A 22639-nucleotide genomic window follows, 5' to 3' on the forward strand; every position below is an offset into this window, starting at 1 on the left:
ATATAATACACAATGTCAGCGCCGGAAGTAAACGTAATGATATTTCTAGCCCGTCCTCGCTTTCAATACCATCAGGATGAAATAAATATGTTGTATTCATTAAACCAATCAATTACATATAAACCTTGCTTATAATACAACAAATGTAAAATAATAATTTATATTAATCAATCTTGTTTTCCCAGATGGAAGTGTGCGAGGGGTCTTACTTAGGGTGGGGGGGGGGGGGGGGGGGGGGGGAGGGGCTAAACTGGTTAAAACCCACGTGGTCAGGCATGTGACCACATACTTTTTTTTTATTGTTCTGAGGATCAAAACCCGACCGACCGACCGCCCGCCCGAGTGTGTTACCACAATGTCACCCGACCACCTAAGTGTATTACTCAACTTTCGGAGTGTGTTACCACTGTGTCAACCGACCACCCGAGTGTGTTACCACTGTCACCCGTCCACCCGAGTGTGTTACCACTGTGTCACCTGACCACCCTAGTGTGTTATCACTGTGTTAACCGACCACCCGAGTGTGTTACCACTGTGTCACCTGACCACCCGAGTGTGTTAACACTGTCAACCGACCAACCGAGTGTGTTACCACTGTGTCAGCCGACCACCCGTGTGTGTTACCACTGTGTCAACCGACCACCCGATTGTGTGACCGCTGTGTCAACCGACCACCCGTGTGTTACCACTGTGTCACATGACAACCTGAGTGTGTTACCACTGTCTCAACCGACCACCCGAGTATGTTACCACTGTGTCACATGACAACCTGAGTGTGTTACCACTGTAACCCAACCACCCGAGTGTTATCACTGTAAACCGATCACCCAAGTGTGTTACCACTGTGTCAACCGACCACCCGAGTGTGTCAACGCTGTGTCAACCGACCTCCCGAGTGTGTTACCACTGTGTCAACCAACCACCCGAGTATGTAACCACTGTGTCAACCGACCACCCGAGTGTGTTACCACTGTGTCACCTGACCACCCGAGTGTGTTACCACTGTGTCAACCGACCACCCGTGTGTGTTACCACTGTGTCAACCGACCACCCGAGTGTTACCACTGTGTCAACCGACCACCCGAGTGTGTTACCACTGTGTCAAATGACCACCCGAGTGTTACCACTGTGTCAACCGGCAACCTGAGTGTGTTACCACTGTGTCACCCAACCACCCGATTGTGTGACCGCTGTGTCAACCGACCACCCGAGTGTTACCACTGTGTCACATGACAACCCGAGTGTTACCACTGTGTCACATGACAACCTGAGTGTGTTACCACTGTGTCAACCGACCACCCGTGTGTTACCACTGTGTCAAATGACCACCCGTGTGTTACCACTGTGTCAAATGACCACCCGAGTGTTACCACTGTGTCACATGACAACCTGAGTGTGTTACCACAGTGTCAACCGACCACCCGATTGTGTGACCGCTGTGTCAACCGACCACCCGTGTGTTACCACTGTGTCAAATGACCACCCGAGTGTGTTATCACTGTCATCCGAGCACCCGAGTGTGTTACCACTGTGTCACATGACAACCTGAGTGTGTTACCACTGTCTCAACCGACCACCCGAGTGTGTTACCACTGTGTCACATGACAACCTGAGTGTGTAACCACTGTAACCCGACTATCCAAGTGTTTTACCACTGTGTCAACCAACCACCCGAGTGTGTTACCACTGCGTCAACCGACCACCCGAGTGTGTTACTACTGTGTCAACCGACCACCCGAGAGTGTTACCACTGTGTCAACTGACCACCCGTGTGTGTTACCACTGTGCCACCTGACCATCAGAATGTGTTAACAATGTAACCTGACCATCTGAATGTGTTATCACAGTGTAACCCGACTGGTACTTGTACGTTACCACTGTTCCAGCTAACCAGCCCTGTTTGTTACCACTGTTCCACTTGACCAAACATTTATAAATCTTTATTAAGCAATAAAGCCAAATAAACATTCGATATCAGTTGTAATTCCGATTATGCAATTTACTTAATTAAACAATTATATATCTTCACCCATTTCTTAATTCACATCATTTCCACCAATTCAACTATTTCATATGAAATAAAAAAAAAAACAGTTTATCTGCAAAATGTATCCGTCAAGATGACATAGCTACTTTGTCATCAATACACATCACAAAGACATGGTAAAAATAGACGATATAAAACGTGGTCATACATAGACGACACAAAGACATGTTCATCAATAGACGACAACGAAGACATGGTCATAAATCGACGACACAAGGACATGGTCTCTCTCTCTCTATAAAATCAGACATCTATGCCATCATGCATAATGGATGTTGTTAAATTTCCTATGGAATGATCCTATTATAAGATGGATAATTTTTGCTCAATTTTCTTGTTTATTCACATAAATAGAATATGTTTAATGTGTAAATGCAGAGAAATGAAAAAAATGTTTGCACTCAGAAGTACACTCTATACGGAAAGTTCTCTGTCTCCTTGTGTGGGTATTATGTTTCGGTGTGTCGAATGACTTGCTGCGATATATTAAACAAGCTATTCAGAAAGTAAATAACGAACGGTGGGTCTCTGTGTCACATACTCAATGCAGGAGAAATGAAGAAAAAAATAAAAGATCCACAAGCTAAAACGACAAAAGTATGCATACATGAGTTTAGACCTTATTTGCTCTGGATGGCACGCGACGGGCCTCCCGTATGTTGTTCCGTCAGGTAGTCACCAGTAAGCACAAAGAACCCCCTTCTCAAATTGACCCTGACTGTTCATGACACTGTTTTTAAAGTAACACTTAATAACGAACTGTATATGTTGAATATCGTTAGATATATGCACTACTAACACTGCTAGCGCTTCATTAGAAGGGAATACTAATAACACATGTGTACCTATGAATCTACATATTGTAGGCGTGAAAAGCCTGTAAACACGCATTTAATATTTAACAGAGCGTTGCTCACGGAACAGCGTAGTATAAGGTTTACATAGCTGTTGAGTTGAAGGCAGTGTCCCGGAACCAGAATGTGTAATTTTTGTAAAATACACCTCGTCCAACCTCCTATTTAAAATAATTTATATGAACCTTAAATGACATCCATTTAACTTCCTTGTTGATGTGGAGTCGCCATTAAACTCGGAATGGCGACGAGAAAGATTATTGTAGGAAGATGTTTGATCCTGATCTTGTTCTACATATCTAATACTGTCAGATCTGAAAGTAAGTATTTTATATACAAACTGAAACTAGTAAATACATAATAATGTACATGTAGATAGTTAATATTACTAAATACGTAGTAGGTTATGTTACTTCCTGATTGGAGAGAGCAGTAATGAGTGTTTCAATATGATGATGTTTTGTGTCGTAATAGCCAACAGTAATCCTTTTAGGACCGCCGATTTATCCACCACGTAGTTATTTACATAATAATGACTTTCGATATATTAGTTGTTCTGGTTTTTGGTAAAAACATTCATTATTTTAGACATGGTTTGTAGATCAATGATGTAATACATCTAAATGCATATTTGATTTACTCTTTTCAACATTTCAATGTTGAAGCTGCTACAGAAATGATGTATACAATCCAGAAACTATTCACATGCTCCATCTTCGACTATATATGCCATAGCATTTTACCTAAATACAAAGACGTGCATTTTTGGAGGAAACATACGTAGTGCACGATCAATTGATAGAAATTAATGATCACATATCTAGTCAAAATGACACAAGCCGCCATGTGTGTTTGTAAACATCGATGAAGTACATGTGTAGAGCTAGTTTTGATTGGTCGAATTTTTCACTCATAAAGGGTGGTAATTTCAAATCTCCACTATAGGGCCAGAGCTGACGACCATATCTGCCATGAGTACTTGGAGTGTAACGCCATCAGAAGCCTTGGCTGGCAACAACTGACTATAACAATAATTTATGATATGATACATTGTCAGGAAGTATATCGAAATCTTCAACATTTCTGTGAAGATAACATCTGCAAACAAACAAAACAAAACAGCCAAAAACATAATAATAAAAAATAAATAAATAAAATTAATTAATTAAAAAATGAAATAACCGCAATTTAAAAAAAAAATAAACAAATGAATAAGTAAATCAATAAAAAATGAAATAATTATAGATAAAAACACTGTTTATATAGATTAGGAAATGACGAGACATATATAATCATCCGGATATCAGTTTTATATTGAAACCTTAACGTTAATCTTAGATTTAGCTCGTCTTTAGTATGTGGTATTAGTTTCCTCGACCATTTACTGATTTCTTTTGTCCTATTTGAGGTGCTCCAATTCTCAGTCGATTTCTAAAAAATCAAAAATTTAATTCCCTGAAATTTTGAACCCGAATGGGGACACAAACTATATTTCTAGTCATCATAATATGGTTTTATATAGCAAATTGATATGACATTGTAACTTTATGATGCATCAGTTAATCAATTAATCGAGACATACAGTAAGTGAACTAATGCGACAGGGGATATTCATACGCCATTCATATGCATTTATTTCCCAAACAGCCGGACATCTGTTTAATGCAATAAGGAGGGAACTTGATGAAATACATGTAGATGGGAGAAAATATCATATTGGATTTTTGGGTAAGAAAAACAAAGAACCTCAAATCCTCAAGATTTTTATCCAATCGTCAAGACAAGGAAAGATGTATCAAGATATGTCAAACCAACGTTTAATTAAGTCCCATAGACAATAGGTTTTTATAAGATATAACGTATCAATTATTTCATTCATTGCAGGTAACGTCGCCTTGAGTAAAGCAACAGAACAAAGTAGTGAGTTTGGGGGCGGTAAACATGTAGCCAGTAACGTTGTGGATGGTTGTCTAACTGACTTCGATGGTGGTTGTTGTACACATACGGAGGCCGGTCAAAACACGGCCTGGTGGCGTGTTGATCTGGGAGAGTTGAAGACCATTGATAGGATCACAATATACTACAGAAGTGAGTGTATTGTCTCAACCGAAAATGTTTTAATTTGATATTAAGTCACTTTGATAAGGTTAGCCTCATTATCAAACTCATTTAAACATTACATCATTCCATAATGGAAATTGGATCAGGTGAATGCTTAAATAACCACTTAGACATACCATACCATTTGTACTGTAAAATGTTTTAAACAAAATCGAACAATGCAATTTCTATAGAATCTTTGTCGGTCGAGAAATATGCGTTCTCCACATAATCGTCAAAATAATCCGAGGCTGCTAATGTAATAGCGGAAATGTCATTGTTACTCGAAATAACGAGGGGAGTGTAAAGAAACCTTAGATATACTAGAAAAAGTACCAGTTGAATAGGACCAGGTGTTCCGGGACAGTAAGCTTCTGTTTCATCGACGACACAATATAAATCTAGATCAAATCCGAGTACGTTAAACAAACTTTGGTGCCGAAAACGGGTAAATGAGATAAACATTGAATACGTCTGAATTTATATGGCTGAAAATAAAATGTCCAAATGAGGTAATTTTTTCGACTTAAACAATTTCCCATAGTCAACATCAGGCTGCACCTCTCGAAAATCGTTAATGTCTCTGTCAGCAGTAGAGATCCGACACAAAAATCATGACAAAGGAAACTCAGATATGTAAAGTTTGGTTTGGTTTGGTTTATTTTGTTTAACGTCCTATTAACAGCTAAGGTCATTTAAGGACGGCCTCCCGTGTGTGCAACATGCATGCATGTGTTGAGTGCATATGTGTGTTTTGGGAGGCTGCAGTATGTTCGTGTTAAGTCTCCTTGTGATAGGCTGGAACTTTTGTCGATTTATAGTGCTACCTCACTGATGCATACTGCCGAAGATACCCAGTAGGGATATGTAAAGGAGTAGGTAGTAGAAACCGTGTTTTTACTTACTAGAGATAATCAATTACCAATTGTGAAATCGAAATCACCACATGTACCATATAGCATAGTTGTAAGAGGTCCCTGCTGGCTATATAATCAGCAAAAATCGGATAACCAGCTGATGTTGTAGAGTTTGTAGTGTTCATGATTTCGAGTATACATGGTATCGACATGTACTATCATTTTGTTTTATTTATAAATAACACATGTTAACTATGAATGGAAAAAAAATGAAGCGTATTTGTTTTGAAGAATAATTATCGAAGGGTGTATTTTATGATGAAGCAGATGCCCATATTTTCTTTTATCTTATATACATTTGTGCCAACTCTTAAAGAACGTCGTCACTATTAATGAAGCTTTCTTCCTTAAATGAAAACGATTTAAAACTTCGAGTGTATAATATTTGCTTCTAAAAAAAAGTATGATATGTATGTAAGAGCAGATAAAAACTCACATTTACATGACAATTTCTCTGAATAAACTTACCAAATACAATAAAGAAAAATATCTGAGATCTATCTTTTCCCCATCTGGAAAGTTTTTATTTTCTGATCACTGTTAAGAAATATATCTTGTGAATTTTTATTTTCGGTATATTAACATTTCCACTAAATAAATAGTTCATCACTAATATAAGAATGGGCACCAGATCGACAATATCTCTATTCAGTTTTCAGATTTTCTTTCAACAACAGAGTGTGAATTTATACCGTCTCTCGTCTGGCACGCGATCAATTTCAGCATAATCAGATGCATGTAATGTATAGTGCGATTGACACTGGATTAGAAAATGTGATGCAATATCGTTAGACAGAATCTGAAATAAATACCACATAAACTTTGTTGAACAATTTTATAACTTCTCCAAGTTTTCGCGTAATTTTCAAAATATGATTAATGGTAAGCTATATGTATGATAGATAAATTGTACGCCCTAGACCGTGTCGTGATGTGTCGATGACTTTCCCTACGTTAATACGATTTCTTTTCCCTTGTTTCAACCTCTTGGTGATATGCTATCTTTATAACAACAGCTCATCCATAACCTGTTCGTTTTCCTGCAAAAAAAAGTTTGAGTAGACAAAAACTGACTTTACACGTTGAATACCGTTTCAGATTCCCTTTTTTCACATTATAGTAAGGAAGTCAACCCACTTTACATAAGATTTATCTCGAGGACTCCGAAGTAATCGCAGCAGACTTGCTATTATACCTTCCTTTATAATCAGCAGGTTGTATATGATAAAAATGATATAACATTTTAAAGACATATTCTACGACAAGTTTTTGACAAAACGTTTGAAATCAAGAAGGTAGAATTTAAGCACCATTTTGTCAGAAGACAATCTGATCAATATATAAAGCAGAACAGAGAAGATCTAAATGTCACAGAAACAGCAATTTTAAGAAATCGCAATTTTTAATCTGGAGTGAACAAAAATGACTTAAATTTAATCGGTTAATTGTCATCTAAAAAGCATTTTCGCTATATTGGCTATACTCCACAAACTTTCTTACTTTTTGCTATTCTTAAGTGATTCACCTCCTTTATCACTTAATTTTAATTTATCATACCAAGCATTTTTGAATGTCAACGGCACTGTGCGAGAACCAGTAAACATTTACTGTCATATCATATTACAATCTAATTAAAATCTAGATGGTCATTATCACTACGTTACATGGACATCTAACAACATCCCATAACGGGTCACGTCAGGGTAACCTTTTGGATTAGCCAATCAAATGACTACTTCCAGAATGTTGGAAGTGAATTTTATATGTCCGAATTAGCATGACTAGAGTGCATAGCTTGTATAATCTGTCAATTTGTTTTAAGTCATTTCGTACCGTAAAGCATATAGCTATATACTGTGCCGAAATGGTTTGCTTCAGATGCATTTTGTGACGAAATGTTTTGCTTCGATAATATCGACAAAATGTCAATTCGCCCTGAAAGTGAAAACACGCATCTCAAAGGTCACCCTGACGTGACCCCTTATAGGATGATGTTAGATGTTCATGTAACGTAGTGATAATGACCATCTAGATTTTAATTAGATTGGGTTATCTACCTACTGATTTTTGTTTTCTTTCAAGATGGTTTTCAGCACAGATTGGCAGGATACCAGCTTTATGTATCCAATACCACCAACACACCAACAGACGGTGTCCTGTGTTACGAGGACACTAGTAGTACTAGAGATGCTGTACAGCTGGTGGTGACACACCAGTGCCCGTATGTAGGTCGGTATGTGACCGTCTACAATCATAGAAACCCAAAACGATACAACTGGTACAGTGATTACGCTATTCTGGAGTTATGTGAGGTACAGGTGTTTGGTAAGTATAATTCTGTGTTTTAATGGCTTAAATAAATGACTTGAAGTAATGCTTACCTTTCTCTTTATTTCAAGCGTAAATTCCTTTTTTCTCGTCAAAATCTGCTGTACATTTGTCATGTTTTGAGGAAAATATAACTTTGTTTTCAGATAATGTCGTTACATGTATATCTTTTGTACATATACTTAAACATACCGAAATATCATTTTAACTGATTAGTACTGTTCGATATACCCCTGAAAAAGACAATGGACGAAACTACGAATGCCGGTTAGGATCATTTTCGTAGAAGAAAATATTTTTTCGCGTTATATCGCGAAGCTAACGCGTTATAACGCGAAACTAACGCGTTATATCGCGAAACTAACGCGTTATATCGCGAAACCCTTTTCCCCCTATCCTGATTGGCCAATTCTATACATTCTCACTTTGCTCAAATTTTACTATCGACCCCGAACCCGTGCTACCGAGTGATACAACCACCTAATAACTCGAGTTCGTACCCAGATATGATAACAGGGACTCTCCCGCAAACGATGACGTCAAATCAAGGATGACATAACAATCCAATAACTCTATTAGGCACCCAAATATTGTAACAAGGGAATTTCCAACTATCCCTGTCGTCATGTACATGAAGGTATGTGCTCCCGAACAGAGTTTAATATATTGCATTCTTAAATGTTTTAGCATTTACATTTTGTTTGATTTTAAACAATATTCTACCATGTTTGCTATGCATATGATTGGTTTAAACACGTGTATTATTTTCTAATAAACGCTCGTGGCAATAATACACGCTCGTGAGTCACGGCTGTTACAGTGTGATGTATCTAATATTCACCTATTGATAATACGGCTACTATAGCAGAGTGGGCTCATAGGTTAGTCTCCACTTTTTATCACGACGCAAGTTGGAATCCTACGAAGGCCGCTTGTTGTTTTTTTTTTGTTGTTGTTTTTTTTCATACCTATTTTTTTAATTTTCAAAATCTATGCCATATTATAGATGTTCTTAATTGTAGTACTGTAGTGCCTGTGCAAAAATGTATATTTTACTAGTGGGGTGACACCTGAAGGATGTCACAGAAAGAATGAAGTGTAGTGAGGGGCGATAACTCTGTTTCAGCACGGTTTTCATCAGTATCGCTCAATATCTAAATTTCTATGAATTAGAATACTCCGAAAGCAACAAAAACCCATTAAGTTGAAATTTGTAGTCCCCGAATAGTACATGCGATTACCCCTATACAGTCCCCTATATACCAAATTCAATTGAAATCAAACTGTATCTAAGTTTCAACCAATCAGAGGCCAGGAATCGGCGGCTATTTTGTTGAAATTTAAAAGTGAGGTTCCAAGAGTAACCCAGTGTCCAATGACATACCCAAATATCAAATTTCATCAAAATCAGACAATATCTTAATTTCGACTAACCAGAGGCTTTGAAATGGTGGCCATTTTGTTAAACTCCAAAGTGAAATTACAATAGTGACCAGTGTCCTATAATGTACCGTCATAAAAAAATGTCGTTGAAATCCGACAATATCTAATTTTTTGACAAATCAGATGTTATTATGGCGGTCTTTTTTAAAAATGTGAAAATGAGGTTACCGGAGGTAACAGTGTCCCATGGTGTACATGCATATCAAATTTCATTAAAATCGGACAAGATTTTAGTTTGGACCAATCAGAGGCTAGGAAATGGTGGCAATGTTCTTTTAAATTAAGTTAAAGTGAGGTTGCAAGAGTAACCTGTGTGCCATGATGTACCTACATACCCAATTCCATTGCAATCGGGTAATATCTAAATGTTGGACAAATTTCCTCAAAAAATAGAAATTTACTTGTTCAGGTACATGTAGGAATATCCAGCATATGATGGGAATTGACTCGCCCCAATATTCATCATATGGGAAATTGTTAATAAATTATACTTGCGCGAGGAAAATCCCCTTTTTGTATGAATTCCCCTATAGAACAGAATGATACAAATAAGAGAAGGAAAATTGTTTGATTGATTTAGCCATTTCAGTAAAATGATATTTTGAGACTTTCCCCGTAGATCAAAGTCAGAATCACTGTCTGTGTCAGAGGGCCATGTCAATATTTTTGTGTTTGAAACGTTGCAACTTTTTAAGTACTGATGGGACTCACACTATAAAATTTATGATCAGTTATCACCATATCAAAAACTGATAGATCATGAATAGGAAGGGAAATACCTGCAAAAACATTAACATCAATAATCATTCAATAATCACTACATTATGAGTCTGCATGCAATCCAGGAATTTGAATATTTATGAAAAATAAATCATGTTTTCTTTTTAAATTGATGTTTTCAACCTCTTATAAGTGGTAGCAGTGTAGACTTGTTTGCTTCTGAAAAAAAATGGCATCACATAGTTTGAGGATGGGTTTCCTTGAAGTAGTTGGTGGCTACCTTACTGAACATCATGCAGGAGGCCAAGCACATGGCATCCAGAACCCAACCACGACAGCACTGAAAATAAGTAGCATGTCTTACTCTGAAATATGTATGTTTTGTTGTTTGCTGCGATAATCACCTCATGAACAGCCAGGGTAATTTTGAGGTGAGGTCACTTTGTAGTAGTTGGTGACTACCTCACTCAGATTGTCGGGTGGCACACTGGTAGCACACTTGTCTTTCTCCTAGGCAGCCTGGGTCTGATTACTTGATTGGACGTGAAAAGGTATAGGGGTTACCTTTCCAACCACGTTGCTTCCTCTTCAGTAAGACCCCTCTCGCACGATTCCATCCGAGCAAACAAGCGTGCTTAATATAAGTTGATATAACTTGTTTCGCAACGGTTGTAAAATAAATAAAGTTTACATTTAAAACAACTTCACTTAACAACATACAGAAAAGTTCTGCAATATGAAATGAACAAAATAAAATATTCTAATTCAGATTTTCTCTAGTAGCCTAACATAGAGGGAAATTCACTGCCATCCGAGGCCTGCAATTAGAACGCGCTTCCTGATGTAAATACTTGTGTGCAGTTTCAAACTCAAAAATAAAATAGCGAGATGTTTACACCAGTCCGTGTGCAACTGTACTTTACGTGTGGGAAGATGACATTCTGAAAAAAAATTTTTTTTTTGTAAAATTGTGATAATTAAATCTGGATCATTCTCTAATATTGTCAATTAATTTTATAGTACCTTTTGCAATAAGTTTAAATTAATTCAAAAGATGAAAAAAAAAATACAGCCAAAGTAACTGAGTTTAACTTAATGCGACATAATAATTCACATTATCTTAGTATAAATTTGTCAGGACAGCTTTCTCACACATTCTTTTCTTCGGTGCATGCCACCGAAAAGTCTAAACATGTTTGTATGGTACATGTATTTGAAGCAAAGATATTTGAAAATTTACTTTTACTTAACTAACTTAATGCGACATAATATTTAAGCATAAATGTCAGAACAGCTTTCTTGCATATTATTTTCTTAGTGCAAAGGTGAAAAGTGAACAGTTTGAAAATGATGTATGGTATTTGAGGGAAATATATTTGAATAAAAATATTTCATTAAAATTAAAAAAAAATTAAAATCTAATGAATTATTGAAAATATATTGTTAAATATACTGCTAGTGTGTACTGAAGTACATGTACAGTTCTTGTTCCTTGAAAATTCGTGTCGTCGTAACCTAGGCTAGGGATGCATGTGATATGATTCTCGAAACGTTGCTACTCGACATAAACAAATATCAGCTGATCAAGATATCAAAACATAAACATGCATCACCAAACGAAAAAACAATTTAATTAAGCAAACAAACAATAAAGAAAATAGATATTACATATTTAAACGTTGCCTGTCTATAAAACGTTAATGAACACGTATATCCTCAATAGTAGGCCAGAGACGTGTAGGCCTATATCAGAGTAGGCCTACTGGAAGCTTACGACTAATGATTTTAGATTTGTTATCGAAAACAATTGAACGCTGGTCTGGGTTGACGATGAATACTGATCCTGTTAAGCAACAAATTTGGTAGAACAGCAATAACCTCCAATGTCGCTTTTTATATGATATAATATCAAAAAGTCCTGGTCCTGACGGGAAAATGTAATACAACTCACTTTGACTGCAGCTAAAGCCTTGAGTTGAACGAGTAAGCGGCGTGAAGTCCCTAGTGTTATTCCATCCGGAACTCATCGGGGAATCATTTCAGAGACAGCATCCGATGAGTTCAGGATGTACGTTATGTACGTCATCAAAACAGGTGGTCTATTTATAGGTATCGAAAAACTAGACAGGCCGTTTTCTTCAGGAAACATTTATCTATTTACATATAAATTCAGTTTGTTTCTGGATTTTTTATTTTTTTTTTTTTTATTTTGAGGGCGACATAAACCGAACCTCTTGGTCAAAGTGACGATTTTGGCATGTTTGACCCAAAATATCTCATAAATACGATTTTCCACCGGAATACCAGATACATCCAGACCTATATCGAGCCGAGTTTTACAATGGTTCGAAACCCCATCATAATTGTATGTGCCATTTTTTCCACTCCCAAATCGCTACAATAGCCGGCAAAATCGCGAATTAACTCATACTATCATTCCGTTGCGTAAGGAACGATAACATAGTTATCACCCCTTACTGCACTTCATTCTTTATCAACAAAATAGTGCAATACTCAAGAAACATATTACAAGGTTTTTCCGGAGTTTTTTTGCCGTTTTTCTATTAGAAAGAGGTCGATCTCAGAACTAAACAGTACATGGTAGAATAGAAATATATATACAACTCGGACTCGGCTATTTTGCAATTTTAATTAATAACGAAGGCCGCAGGCCTTCGTTATTAATTTAATTGCAAAATATCCTCGTCCTGCTTACAATACAGAAAACATCGTTAATTATTTCTTAAATAAATAATGAAGTTTCAATCCATTGCTGACTTTGACTATTTAATTGTCATTTTGAACAGTCGATCACTATTTTTTATTCAATCCTATGACAGGTAATTATAATCATTCTGTAATATGAATATGTTGCAGTTTTGTCATATATTAAAGCAGTCGTCGACCTGTTTTCAGGTGAACACGATGACCTTTGGCCTCGGGAAATATCATTTTTTTGAGTTTATAAATAACCATATGCACCTGAAAACAGGTCGATAATTGTATATCACAAAACGTGCCCGAGTCAAAAAGTTTACTTCCTTCGTCATTTGTGTTTCTAAGCTATATATCTATTTATTAACACAAGGTATCATATACACTATGTGTTGGTGATCCGAAGATATAAATTTGAATTTCCTGTCGTAGTTGTACCGAGAGAAATATATTTAACATATGTACAATTCGTATCCGTGTATGTAAATACATTGCGATCCAGTTATTCATATATCATCTTATAGACGACTTCCACAATAATCAAGTCAGGGTATCGGGTCGACAATCACTGCGCCATTGAAACGTTCCTTTTTAAGAACGCAGATGTGGCGAAGCGGTATAGACTGCGGATATTTCTGGCTAGGCGATTGGGTGCCGTAGATCGTGAGTTCGAGGCCCGGTCAGGGCACCAGTCAAAAAGTTGTCTTCCTTCGTCATTTGTGTTTCTATATATATATTATATATTCGTGATATAACGCGTTAGTTTCGCAATATAACGCGTAAGTTTCGAGTAATAACACTTTAGTTTCGCGCAATATCGCGAAAAAATATCATTTTCTTCTACGAAAATGGTCCCAACCGGCTTTCGTATAAAACAGTACTTCGTTCACTTATTATAATACATTTAGATTTTATTGAAAAACGTGTTTAATTTTTTCATTAGTATAATAGTATTCCAATGTCTTTCTTCGCTGATAAATTACAGATTTAACTTATTACTTCACAGTATCTAATCAAATTTTTTTTAAATGTAGAGTTAAAGGGCCATCAAATTTCCTCTTGTAGTATCTGAAAGGTCCTTATAATTCCAGATCATCTAACTAGTCACCTCGGCGTCCATTATTTTATTTTCCTCCAAAATACGAGAATTTCCCTTGATTACTTGTAAATAACAATGTCATAATTGGTTTTAAAATACAGTTGTTCCTCAGCTGTACTTGATTAAAGATATTATATAAAGAGGCAGGATTACATTGTACTATGTTTCTTATCGAATTGTAGATTTTGTATTGTAGATGATGCTTAATTCGGAAACAATCTGGTCAAAAAAGGAAATTGATTCGCTTATCAATGTATTAACTGGATCTCATTTGTCTTTTCATAAGGATGTCAAGTAGGGAAATACGGCGACAGAAACTGTAACAGTCCTTGTTCACCAGCGTGTTATGGTGGTAACTGTAACTCCAAATATGGGTTCTGTTTCTGTAAGTTACCACTATACAATATCGACATTCCTGTAATACAATGCGATAACTGGTTAAGCAAACGAAACTAAGCTACTGATGCCATTGACTTGTAAGTAATGCAACAAGAACATTTTATGGAAGGCTGAATTTATCGAAGGCAGTTAAGATATGTAGGCACGTTATTTCACTTAATGTGTCCATTCATAGATTAATGCACCATTCATGTTTCGCGCGTAAACAAAATGTCTGCACCGCGGAGTACACAGAAAAGCACACACAAAAAAGTCCGCGATCAATACACAGGGTAATGACGGTATATCTTATAACTGTGTTTTCTCGTTACCATATTATTTTGTTACCATCAAGCAAATCAACGGTCTTAGAACACATTTCACTTCTTGTCAAATAAAAAGATGTCTTGATTTTGTGATAAATTGGATATATGTTGATCAATAATTAACAGCCGAAACATGCATTTCCACTTTTTTGCATGCAAATATAAACATTCATCGTATTGTTATATATGCAGCGACACACAATGAACCGTATTCTTACATTCCTGTTAAAATCATTCCTCGTACAGCAAAGTCTATCACATCCGCAAGCATCTCACATCAGTGAAATGAATTTTAAACATGTTCACTCATTTCAGATTGCTTCACAGGAAAATATGGCGTCTTCTGTAACTCGGATTGTCCCTCGAATTGTAAAAACAGCCTTTGCACGAAGGACGCTGGCAACTGTTTAGGTATGAGTAAGACATTACGCTTGCGTGTTCATGTTGTATTTTTTTAAATGAACATGGGGAAATACCACTATGTATAACTACTTAATGAGATACAGAATAGAGTTAAGCAATTTTCCTCAGGAATGTAAAAATTAAATCTAATCTAATCTTTAAATAATAAATTCACTATTCATGGCTCATTTTCATTTTCTGTTGAACGATTATGCAACCTGGGATATCAATTCACATGGAAAAGCAAGACACAGTCCTTATGGCTATACTATATCTACAAATATCCATTAACTTAAAATCTTGGGTTTTTTGGATAGAAGTCTACAATGAATTACGAACATGATACTGGAGTTTGTTGAAATAAGTTACCGCTACATACTTGAAATTGGAAAGAGGGCAACTCTACAAACAGTATTATTGATTATGGAATTCCTCAGACGCACCGCGTTCAAAATAAACATGATTGTTCTGCTAAGTATCGATTAGTGTATGAGGACGTCAACGGTTTCAGTGACGGTCGGCACTATCTACATTGAAGATACAATATTTCTCTCTTAAATCTAGATGGTATTCAAAAGATTAAGAATTTCAATTTTAGCAGCAATAATACGTTCAAGGTTGTTATGAAAAATCTAAATAAAATAATGAAATACATGCAATGACTCCATCTTCACAATAATACTATCAGTATGACAGTCAGTGTGTTTAATACATAATTTCTGTTAAACTAATCATCACTTTTGGAAGGTTCCTATGATTTCAGAATGTATTACTGGCAAGTACGGAAACACATGTGATGAGGTCTGTCCTGCAAATTGTAAGGATATGTTGTGTGGAATGTCCACGGGACACTGTATTGGTGAGTTAGATCTTACTATCTATGTCATTAATTCGGTTGTCAACAAGTGAAGCAGTGACTATATCCACTTATTCCAGCTACTGTGTCAATAATCTAGTGGCCAATGCAATAAGGGGCGCAGTGATTCTCACCATTTATTTTAAATACTGTGTCATCAATATGCTTTCAAGTTGTGCTGTGTTACTCCACTTACCCCCACAGTAAATAATATTCGTTAAACTTATCATAACTTTAGGACGGTTCCTATGATTTCAGAATGCATTCCTGGAAAGTACGGAAACACATGTGGTCAGGACTGTCCTGTCAATTGTAAGGATATGTTGTGTGAAAAATCCACAGGAAACTGCATTGGTGAGTTACATCTCGTAACTGTATAATTAATAAGGTGGTCAAATGTTTTTTTTATAACAGTACAATGTGTGATAATATGTTATTTTGACTGGCAACAAAGCAAATGTTGCATGTTTTGTAAAATTGTGATTAATGAATTTGTTGACAAAGCTCCTAAATTTTATATTTCCTGTCAAAAACTCTATGAAAGAAAACACGATGTTTTCCTATTAGGAATATTTGAATTTCACATAGTGATTTTTTTTCCCAACATTATTGTCTTGTGTTGATGTAAACGAACAGTTTAAATATGTTTCTTTGGTATTTTATATACAGATCATTGAAAATAATCTATCAATTAAAAGCAGATGATTTTGCCCTGTTCAAGGAAACATGATGTGGATTTCGAGTAAAATTTCACATCATACTTGTACAATTTTAGTTGATTGGTAAACATTTTATCTGACACAATTACACTTTGTACAATTTGAACCCCTAGATTTAAAGAGTATGAATAGGTTAAGTTTGTCCGTCACATCGCTCTTGATTTTGGTCTGAATATTAGTGATACCTATACACATTAAACTATCTGTGTTTTCTATACTGGTTCAAATATCCGTATCATCTTGGCATATTTAGGTACAGTTCATGTATCACTTATTATTAATGAAGTAATATGTTTTGTAAAAATAATTGATTGTAAATCTGAACCCATTTAAATTTGAAAATTCTCATTCTAATTTTCAAAATATTTATTGAAAACATGAAGTGAAGCAATTAATTCAAATGGTGAACAGTTGCGAAACTACATGTACCTAGAAGTACTTAACATGCAAAATTGATCACATTCCTTGGTCTCAGTAAATATTTTGCTCCTTTTAAAACAGATTAACATGGTTTTCAACTTCATCATTAATATAGAAAACTGCATGATCGGTTAGAAGCTATAAATTACTTTTCAGTATATCACATATATTCATGTTTCATATCACAATTGTACTTCCGCATCATTGTACACGAATAAATTATAGTGAAAATTTCAGGAATGTCACTAAACATTTTTCTAGCTCAGCCTTTGCAGGTATGAGCATAATTCTAATGTGGGTTCATAGTGCAATAAACGCTTCTCTTAACACCACCATTTCCATTCTTGTTTTTGAAGTTGAACACAGGGAGTAAACATGCAATGTACTGATATTTTGTAGTTTTCCTGATTCTACCATAATAAAGTTTGGTGGGGTGGTGATTCTTAAATATAAATACCATTCTAAAGGGTTATTCCTTCGTTCGAACGTCAGATGTGTGTTGTACACTTTTTTATAAGATTGATGATAAAAATTACTTACACTCATATTTATGATCAACTGTGATAGAATAAATATCATAGTTGTACAGAATATTTAGATATCACGTGCAATCTAATTGAAATCTAGATGGTCAATAACGTAGTGATAATGACCATCTAGATTTCAATTAGATTGTATCACGTGACACCATCACTTCGCCAAAAATCACACTAATTCGGGAAAAAAATCTTGTCATAGCGTAGCGTGTGATGTAGGTGTAAAGTTTTTGTTGTGAATATAAACCCCTATTATATCTTGTTTTACAACAATGAATGTTAATGAAGGAAATGGCAAAAGATAAGACAAATTCACAGTCTACTTGTAAAATCATTTATTGTGGTTCGATGAGGTAATATTAAGTAAAAATGTCTGTGATTTGTCACCACGATAACAAGTGTAACTTCGAGCAGAACTTCATTAAGAACCTGTCAGTCTGTTGCGTCGACTGTCAATTTACCCCGTAGAACTTTCCAGAGGCAGGGCAAATTCCTCGTTCGATTTGACGGACACGGCTACCTTCGCTCTCTTACACCTTTCAAACTACATGTAGTTGCCAATATTTATAAGATTTTTAAGACGTTTGCTATCTTGTCGTGTCCTCTTTTTTCTCGCCGATTGACCCGGGGAGTCGTGTGTTCCATTTTCGTTTCTGTTCGTGATTTTGTCTGCATATGCTCGTATTAATAGCCGTTTACGGCGATTACTTTTGCACGGGTCGTAGTCATATTTTCCCAAATAAATATTTTTTAAAAGTTTCAGGATATCTTTTATCAGTTGAGAAAAATACAAGATTCCGTATACTTTTGTTTTTATAGCATAAACTAATTTTAACGACGGAATGCCCCTTTAAACGCAGGTAATGATGTACTTTATAGCTTCATCAGGTTCAGCTTGAATATTTCTAAAATATGACAAGAATGCCTGTTTTGAAGTTATTTGATTTTTATTTCTCTTTGGTAAAATATAGAGGAAAATCAACTCTGAGGCCACATGAGTCGTTAATAGAAGCCGAATTCATTGATTATATGTGTTCAGTAGAATATGATTAAAATTGATTGCATTATACATACAATTTAAATTTATATATACAGGAGGATAATATCGATGATAGGATCACACACGTTTGACGAAGTAAATACTTGCCATTTTTTAATACTTTCCAGATTGTGTTCCTCAGAAGTATGGCGTTAAATGTGAAGGGGACTGCTCTGCAAATTGTCAGGACCGACTGTGTGATCAAGTCAACGGGAACTGTTATGGTGAGTAACAGCTTTTGACCTTCCAGCAAATTTGTGAATTCATAATTTGGTTTAATTAAAATGTAAAATGTTGCCCATGAATTCACGATTATAGACATAAATCTTGCAAAGTCAACAACATGGGTTAAACTACTTAATATTACTTGATTGTAAACTTGATTTGTTGTTGTATTAAATGATGATATGCGTTAAATTATGATTTATGGGAACATTACATTTCACAGAATGTATTCCTGGAAAGAAAGGGGATAACTGTGATCAGAACTGTCCAGGAAATTGTAAGAACATGTTGTGTGAACGGGACACAGGATCTTGTAAAGGTGAGTTACTGTTTGATATAGATAGTATACACCTTTTCATTTATATATCATGTGACACAAACAACCGTAAACAGATCACAACAATGTAAGTGATTGAGGTTACCGTTTTTGTTGCGATGATAAAGCCCAATTACAGCCCTTTTACCTCAGTTACTTACTGTTCGTTTTTTTCAAAATCAAATAATAATAAATAATAATAATAAATTGTGATCTTACTCCTGCGCAAAGTCGCATAAATATGATAATTAGTATACTTATAACAACAACAAATACAACAAATTATCAAACTGAAAAAATCACATAAAAAAAAGAGAAATAAATGTTGTTGGAAACCTTATTTGTCGCCGTATTAAACCAGTTGGATGATATACTGTGTCATTCAAATGACGACAAAACGATGCGTTAAAGTATCGTTTGTTATGGAGGAAAATTATGTTTACATTATATTTCACAGAATGTATTCCTGGAAAGAAAGGGTATAACTGTGATCAGAACTGTTCAGGAAATTGTAAGGATATGATGTGTGAACGGTACACAGGATCATGTAAAGGTGAGTTACTGTTAAATATAGGTAGTATACACCAATACACTCTAACAGCTATGGCTGAATGATATTTTTGAAGATCGGTGTAAGATCTGGCAAATTAAAATGACATAAAACTTGAACATGTCAGTCATTGACGATCACTGATAATGTGTATGGTTGTTATCTTCGTCTTTTTTTTGGAAATAGCTATAATTTCGGCTGGATGATTGACGTATACCATGATCGGAGATGTCCGTTTTTCAATATTGTTCGAGAGCTTGACATATTTTCATTGAATTGATTGATTTGCATTTGATATTGAAATAATTGCGTGTTATAAATTGTGCATATGAACTAATAGTCATGATGTTTCAGAATGCGTAACTGGAACGTACGGCAATACATGTGATCAGGACTGTCCTAGAAATTGTAATGACTCGTTGTGTATAAGGGACTCGGGACACTGTATAGGTGAATAACAAGTTACTATATTATATAATGCTAAATAACAAGACCAATTCTGTAATATTCCTTGTATCAACTAATGAGATATGTACGTATGTTATACCAAAAAACACCACATTTTGATCTGAAAGACATTGGATCATGTTTGATCATTTTTATCTGAGTTGTGTGAACATCAAATAGTAATTCATCAAAAAACATCGAAATGAGAGTCGGTGATTAAATGATGTACATCAATAATAATTTCCTTTGGTTTACCTTTTTAGATTGTGTTTCTCAGAAGCACGGCACTAAATGTGAACTTAACTGCTCTACAAATTGCCTGGATAGTCTATGTGAGAAAGACAGTGGGAACTGTTATGGTGAGCGGCAATTATATATTTTAAATGATAAAATTGCGTATTTAAACATAATTAAATACCTGCAGGTCTCGCAGTCATTACGGCAAAGGATATTAACCAAAACATTGTCTATGGTATACACTATTGGGCAGTCTAAGACGTTCATGCATTAAAAGGACTAATTCTGTAGTTGGAAACATTATTTGTCGTCGTATTAAACTGTGACATCATTTAAAGTATCAACTGCTATGGAGAGACATTATATTTTACAGACTGTATTCCTGGAAAGTACGGTCCTAACTGTGATCAGGACTGTTCAGGAAATTGTAAGGACATGCTGTGTGATAAGGAAACAGGATCATGCAAAGGTGGGTTACTGTTTGATATAGATATTATGCACAAAGCAATCAAACCTATCATTAGATCGGCGAAAAATCTTGTAAATTTTGATAGGTTGCAAGTCCATGACGATTATGGGTTCAGTGACTGGTGGCATCCGTGCCTGTTTGTGTTTCAATATTCTGGGAACACGGTATTTGTTCATTGTATCAATATATTTATCACCATACTGGTAACAATTACGTTATATATTCCATGTATATAGACAAAAATAAATTATGACAAATTATAGATGTTCGTTTTCAGATTGCGTTACTGGAAGGTACGGCGATGCGTGTGATCAGAACTGTCCTGTAAATTGTAATGGGACGTTGTGTAAAAGGGACTCAGGACACTGTATAGGTGAGTAACTATTTACACACTGTTAAATGCCTAGACCAATCAAGTAATATCCTATTTCAATAAGTGAAAATGAAATTTTGTTTAAGCTTAGAACACATAACAATCGATGAAGTAAACATGTAACGACATTATGTCGTTTATATATTTATTTTACGTTTTACTGTTACATAATTGAAAATAGCTGTACCAATCCAGTAATATTTCCATTTAAAGAAATGTTACACCAAATAATGCATTAAGGGAGAGGTTGTAAAGTGTATCATAGTTTGTTTTGCCATGCTTGATCAGAGTTAAGGCGTCATTTGAATATTATCATAACTCAGACTTGTATCACAGCTTCTGATTAGTGAAAACCATGTCACGTGATTAAAAACATTCGTTATGTCAACCACCAATTTCTTGATCAGGATTAAGGCGTCATTTGAATAATGTTCGGTAGTGAAATATCAGAAAATGCTGATAATATGTCGTTCAGTAAAGTGATTGAATACGTAAATGTATGTATGGATATATATATTTTTTTGTGATTCGAACCTTCTGTTAAAGGAAAACTCATAATGCTTGAGAAATTTGATTTCGGAAATATACATGAATATACATACCGGATATACTCTAAGAATGCTGATATCGAAATTCTGTGTTACATTTGATAAACATTTGTTATACTTTAATTCTTTTTATTCGAATATTAAGCATATGTATCTTCTCATTAAAAATCTTACCTTTAGCAACCTAAAACGTACATTTTTCGTACTTAAAAACAACCACATTTAAGTTATTAAACTGTTACATGTGACTTATTGGACAACTACAGGTGCTGTCCATGGTATTCGCTGTATATGATATACACACAACAATTGATGACATCACAGCTGTGTTTCAGAGATTTTGATTGATGTCATTAGATATTTTGAGCTTTTAAGAGTTTTTGTTTTATGACGTAGAAACATGGGATACTATTTTTATGTCTTACGAAATTAAGACACGTATTTATTTCAGATAAATAGAAAGACTTTTTTTACTTACCTCCTCATATTTATCGTTATAAGATCGTTTATTTATAAAAACGCCAAGTCTTGTTTTTGAAAAAAACATCTGATACCATGTATTTACTGCGTGATAT

At 35.3% G+C, this 22639-nt stretch overlaps 1 protein-coding gene across 1 annotated transcript; it reads left to right on the forward strand.

The window, feature by feature from the left end:
- Positions 1 to 2254: 2254 nt before the first annotated feature.
- On the forward strand, positions 2255 to 21407 carry LOC117326607 (cell death abnormality protein 1-like). Its single transcript, XM_033883365.1, has 13 exons — positions 2255 to 3221; positions 4786 to 4989; positions 8001 to 8243; positions 14510 to 14608; positions 15243 to 15338; positions 16093 to 16188; positions 16444 to 16539; positions 19028 to 19123; positions 19348 to 19443; positions 19898 to 19993; positions 20345 to 20440; positions 20701 to 20796; positions 21048 to 21407. Exons 1-13 carry the CDS (start codon positions 3143 to 3145, stop codon positions 21377 to 21379), a joined length of 1725 nt encoding a protein of 574 aa, XP_033739256.1. The 5' UTR covers positions 2255 to 3142; the 3' UTR covers positions 21380 to 21407.
- The last annotated feature ends 1232 nt before the right edge of the window (positions 21408 to 22639 follow it).

This window comes from Pecten maximus, chromosome 4, assembly GCF_902652985.1.
Source record: "Pecten maximus chromosome 4, xPecMax1.1, whole genome shotgun sequence".
NCBI lineage: Eukaryota > Metazoa > Mollusca > Bivalvia > Pectinida > Pectinidae > Pecten > Pecten maximus.